Genomic DNA, 6,000 nt, shown 5'->3' with positions numbered 1-6,000 from the left:
ATGTATTAATAATTTAAAATGGTTAATTCAAAAATAATTAATGCTTAGCTTTGGAAAGCTTTGTAATTCCTCTATCACCTGTCTTAATTATGTTTCTCCTGAGCTAACAAATTAATTTCCATTTTGAATGCAAATTAACTGATTGCAGAGAGAAATTGTCCAGCATTTGACAGTTTGAAGAGAAGCATGTCTAGGTTTAAAATTTGAATTTGGATAATATATATTCAAATGTTTGGAAGTTGACTGTACTCTCATGTCTTCACTGTTTGTGTAGCAAGACTTCTACAAAAATAGCAGCTTCTTTACTAGGGTTCCACATCCCAATCATCTCTTTTTTCACGTCTGTCTGGTACATTAGATCAACTGTCCCTCCCGTGCTGGTGTGGATGGGGTCAATCTCATTTAAATTTTACTGCTACTAAGCTGGAGAGTGGGTGTTGGTGGAATGGGGCAAGGCAATTTTAGGGTTTCTCAGAGACAATTTTAAGGCACTGTGCTGTCTTTAAGTATCGGGGGCTTTAGAGACCAAAAAAAAAAAAAAAAAAAAAAAAAAAAAGAGACTGTGACGTGGCAGAAGAAGCTATAGGGTAAATGTTAGAAGACACTGGCTCTCCTTCTATCCACTGGTATCTATAGTTTCTGAGGTTGCTTGATCTGTTTGGACTCGTGGTGGTTCATGTTCATCATCAGCTTGATTGGCTTGAGAGATGCCTAGAAGATTACTGAGAGACACTTATGGATGTGTCTGGGTAGATCTTAGGGTGTGTATATATACTGGTCTGTGACCTCTTTCTCTGCCTTCTGCCGCTGATGCCATGTTGTAAGAAGCTTCCTTCCACCATGACATTTCTAACCTTGGAGTCAGACAACCAGGGGCTAAAACCGTTGAAACATGAGCCAAAATTAGCTTTTCCTCCTTGAAATTGCTCTTCTCAGGCATTTGTCTCAGGGATGAAAAGCTATTACAAGATTCACTACCATCCTATGTGAGGAGGGGGTTATAATCCATACCTTCTTCCCCTATGAAGCTGTTGTGAAGATCAATTACATTATATGAAAATACTTCAAAATTTATAAAGTACTATACAAATGTGTGATATCTGTTGATGACTCAGAATACTGAAAGGATTTAAAGAAATCCTACTGTGATCAGAAGGCAAATTAGGATAAAAGGACAGGTGAAAGTCATCATTACTAATAAGTCTCCTCAAAGCACATGCAGTGGCATTAACTCTGTGAATTAAAAATCACACTTTTGGCTTTGTGTCCTGTGGGAGTACACTATTGAAAGCTTCTGTGTACAGCACTCAGAGCTTCCAGTATTCTTGCTCTGTTTCCTTAGCATCCACCATCTACCATCTGGCCCATGCTTCCGGGCACCCAGATTGCCTCATGAAATCTGATCGTCCCCACTTGCCCTTCCAAAGCCACACTTCTACTAAAAGGGTTCCCTCCACCAAATTGTAAACACCCTTTCCTCTCAGTGACTCACCAGCTCTTGTCAGTCAAGGCAGAAGAACACTGTGGTGTCAAAGAGACCAGAGAATTTTTTCTGTAGCTCATGGAAGCGTAATATAGATGGTATATCTCAGTGAATACCAGTTTAAATATTTGGGGGCAGGGATCATATCTTATGTTTTGTATCTAAACTTCAACCCAGTGCCTTACACAATGCAATTACATAATAAATATTTGATGAAGTGACATAATTTGCTTTATCAGGTCTTTTAAGTCTAAATTATTAGATTAACTAAAATATATTCCATCTATACAGTTAAATCTGTTATGATGAAGCAGAGTGAATGCTCTAAGTAGAACTAACACTTTCTAGCTTTCTCCTTATATTGTTTATCTTCCCCCCTTGGGACTGGACTAGATTCCAAAAATAAATGCAAGAAAAGGAGAAAAATCTAGTCCATGCCTGGAGTTTAAAAGTATGGACTAACCTAGGAGATGGTTCATAGCTGAATATTTAGACTTCCATTATTAGTATGAAAGAGGAATGTGAAGCATCTTTAATTCATAATGAAAATTTCTTTCTGATGTATTTTTATTAAGTGATTAATATGCCTCCCCTTTTATTTGAAAATGTAAGATTCACATTTTCACAAAAAGAAAATGTTTACCTATAATTACACCGTTTTGATTTTAATTTTTCCATGTATCTTCCAAGCCGTGTCCAAATGTCCACTGTAAAAATGTTTTACACATTTACTTGTCTTCTGCCACACTAGTTTTGCATCTGAGTTGCCCTGGGAAGACTGTACTTGCTACATGGGATCTAACAAGTTGTCCGGGGACACACCAATCCGTCGATACTGCTAAACTTCGAAAACTAAGCTGCGAAAACTAAGCAAAAATGGTCGGTCAGACAACTCTGGACAGAGAAGTTCTAAAAGCTAGAAGACTCAGGTTGGGTGTGAAAGCAGAGTGACTGGGTTAGAAAACAGAGCAGAGACCTAACTGGAAACACAATGAAGTTTAGGTTTTATAAGGGAAGATGTAGCCAGAGAATGATTGAAGTCAAACTACTTTCAGACAGTTTTAAGGTCCAATACAAGCAACATAAACAAGAAAGCAAAACAAAACCCAGCTAAGTGACAACTACCCCACCCCATGAGAGTTAAATGTTTTAAAATTAAGAAAGCTTTACTGCTGTAGTGGAAAACTTCAAAGATCTGAAATCGACATAAATTTTATAACAGGCGGAGAAAATGGCAGTTTCTCACAGAAAACGGGAGTTTGGGAGCCTAGTACAGCACCCATGCTCTTTTGTGGGGAAAAGGGCAAAAGGGTATCCGGAAAAATCCATAAGCCGTAAGAGTGACAAGACAAGCCTCGATTTTCATTTTGCCAAGAGTCAGGATCTTTCATATTATTTAGGTTTCAGAAGAGAAGATTCAGAGCGAGCCGACCCCACGGAACAGCACCTGAAAACTGCAGCAGACAGGACTCGTCGGCTCCGACGCAGCCCGCGAGGTCGCCCTGGTGCTCCGCGGGGACCCGCGCACAGCTCCCCTCCGCGGAGAGGCCGGGCTGCCGGGACACCGACCCCGACCCCGACCCCGACCCGACCCGGCGCGCGGGGCGCGGGCCTCGCTCCCGCCGGCGCCCGGCACAGGTGGCCGCGCCCGCCCTCAGCGCACGAGCGCGCTCCGCGGGGGCCGCCAGGCGTCGCGCTGGAGCCGCCGTTGCCCTGGAGACCGAGCGGGCGAGTGGGCGGCGCGGTGGCGAGGGGGCCGCAGCCGGAGGAGCCCGGCGGGAGTCGGGGGAGTGGCTCCCCGGCGGCGCTGGGGGCCGGCGGGGCCGGGGCGGCGCGCGGTGGCCCGGGCGCCTCTGACCGCCGCTCTGCCGCGGAGCTGCCGTGTCGCGGCCGCGCGTCTCACGTCCCGGCGGCCGGGCGGCGGGTCGGGTCGGGTCGGGTCGGGTCGGACCGGGCGGCCCCGAGAGCCCCAGCGCCCGCCGCGCCTCGGCTGCCGGCATGACTTCCCGGGGCTGCGGGCTGGCGCCCCTGCTGCTGCTCGCTCTGCACGGTGAGTCTCCGGCGCGTCCGGCGCGGGGGTACCGGGCGCCCACTTTGCGCCGTGAGCGCCTCCGCCGGCGCGCGCCTCGCGCTCCCCGCACCCGCGCCGCGTCCCCGCCACCCGCGCGGCTCAGGTGCTCCGGGCGGAGGTCGCCGGGCCCCCGCACCTCGCAGCGCTCGGCGGCTCTGGATCCTTCAGGTAACGGAACTCCCGCACGTCCGTGGCCAGCTAGAAACGGTACGGAGACTCAGATTCCGTTACCAGGAGGCTCCTGGAAAACTTTAAATGGAAGCTTCACCATAACCTGTAAGAAGCATGTGCGCGCTTGGAAAATATTTGCTGTAGAAATAATTCATTTAATGCGGTGCTTTACACTAGTTTATTTACATTACAGCTTCATCTCCGAAGATTTGTCTCCCAAAATACACATCCCATAACAGCACTAGGACAACAAAAATGATCTTTGTGTTTTGTTAAACGTTTTTTAAAATGTGTTTTTAAAACGCTTACTATTAAAATTTTTGTTTTTAAATTTGTGTTTTTAAAACATTTACTATTAAAATTTAATTTTCTACCTTATTTAATTTTCCTTAACATTTTATTTCCTCATGATAGCCGTCATAGGAGACCCTGATATTCAGCTTATAAACTGGTGTGTGCTTTGTGCTGGGGATCCAGGTTTTCTTTCCCATTTAATTGATTGCTGAGGTTTATTGAGATTTATTCTGAAGGGTTTTCGTTAACCCTTTTGTTTACCAAGCAGGTTTCGTGATTTACAGAGGATTGTGGTTAATGGTTTCTTGCTATAGATACCAATATTGTTTCCAGTCACTTTATGGCCTCATTTGAACTGATTATATGCCAAGCAGATTGTTAAGTAACCCACTTTTAGTTAGTTTAAATTGTACAGATTTATTCGGGCAGAAAACAATGTCTAAACTTTTGTGTACCTTCTGTACAGCAGCTAGTAAAGGTATAACTATCAAAGTTATAGATAACTTTCCTGGAGTTCAACATATATATTTTAGTGACAATATGCAGATAATTAAGTCACATCAGAATATACATTTTATGAACTTCTGCTTCCAAGTTATTTTTGCCCTGTTACCGGTTCAGCGGGGCAGTGTTTCTCAGGCTTGTTTCTTTCAGTGTGAAATAAGAGAATAAATAGGCTTTTTATACAATCTTTGAGCAGTTGAAAACTTAATAAATATTACCATGAGAACAGTCTTAAAGTTTTGGTAGAAAAAATCTTGTTAAACTTAATACATTTTAATCTCTTTTCGTAAATACCATTTGTGTATAGTTTGTTACTGAATTATTAGCCAGTACTTTCAAAGAGTTGATGTTAATTCATCAGCCTTACAAGGTCATCTGATTTGTTCTTTTGCGTTCAGCAGAACTATTCCTAAGCCATGCTAGCATGTTTTTAGAGACTTCAAGGACATTTCAGACTTCTTGATAATATATTCTGTACAGGCATTTTTTTTTTACCACAAAAATGTATTCATTTATTCAACCAATATTTACAGAGCTACCACTCTGTGCCTTTGAGAATCTGGTGGAGAAAGGAGTGGTGGAATGCAGGGATACATTGGAGTTTTCTGCAACCCTGAAGGAGTTTTCAGTTTTAAAACAGGCTAGGAGCATGCACAAATAATTTGTAATGCGAGGAATAGATGATGAATTGGTTAATGGTAATATCAAGAAACATTTCATGAAAACATTGTCTTTTGATTTGGATGGTGAGTAGAATCTGAATTGCCCCATAGATGGGAGTGGTTGGGCTTCTGTAGCCAAGGGACCTGCCTGGAAGATGGATATGAAGGGGAAAATGAAGAAGGGTATTTTTGAAAAACCAGGCTGTGAGCTTCTGGAGCAGATGTCTGCAAAGGAAGTGGGCTGGCAAGATAGTTGGGGGCAAAATAGCCTGGAATGCTAAGTTTGAACTGTGTTCTGGGAAGAAACTTCTGGGAAGAAACCAGTGTCGCTTTCCTCATGATGAAGCGGGGAAAGGCATACAGAGCTGGAGTACCTATCTGTGTTAGTGACATTCTGGTCTCCAGGAGATGGTGCCCTGTAAAGTTCTGGCATGGAGCAGTGGCAAAGTTAGTTTGATGAAATTGCTGTGGGTCTCTAGAACTTCCAGTGTGGATCAGCAGGAGAGGTGGATATCTGAGCCAAGTTGATTCCTTTTGTTCCAGAGGGGGAGTGGAAGGGATCCAAATAAATAGCAGCAGTTGATTATTAATTCTCTGTCTGTTTCATCCTGGTTCCTGTTATACTGATCTGTAGTCCTCTATTACAGAGGAACGTTGCACCAAAGGTAGAAATTGAGGGTCTTCAGCAAAAGAAATAAAATAGATGTCAAGAAATTTAGTTTTCAAATCACTGTAGAGTAACTTTAAAGGCAATTGGAATCGAAAGGTTAACCTAGTTCTCTCTATGGACTAAAAAATCTACTAGTTTCTTACAC

General features: G+C 43.5%; 1 protein-coding gene across 2 annotated transcripts in view; it reads left to right on the top strand.

Moving 5' to 3' along the window:
• The first annotated feature begins 3,309 nt into the window (after positions 1 to 3,309).
• Positions 3,310 to 6,000, top strand: part of Igsf11 (immunoglobulin superfamily member 11) — a 154,610-nt gene continuing 151,919 nt past the window's right edge. Inside the window, exon 1 of one of the 2 annotated variants that reach the window (XM_063225012.1) lies at positions 3,310 to 3,533. In XM_063225012.1, coding sequence (XP_063081082.1) covers positions 3,482 to 3,533 — 52 coding nt within the window. In that variant the 5' untranslated portion in view covers positions 3,310 to 3,481. Of the gene's footprint in view, positions 3,534 to 3,701; positions 3,723 to 6,000 lie in introns of those variants that run through there. The other variant, XM_063225015.1, reaches the window with a different exon arrangement.

This window comes from Cavia porcellus, unplaced genomic scaffold (genome assembly GCF_034190915.1).
Source record: "Cavia porcellus strain 051 isolate PalLab524CR breed Dunkin Hartley unplaced genomic scaffold, mCavPor4.1 scaffold_15, whole genome shotgun sequence".
NCBI lineage: Eukaryota > Metazoa > Chordata > Mammalia > Rodentia > Caviidae > Cavia > Cavia porcellus.
Note: the sequence above shows the minus strand (reverse complement) of the source record. Positions and strands in the feature narration are given on the sequence as shown.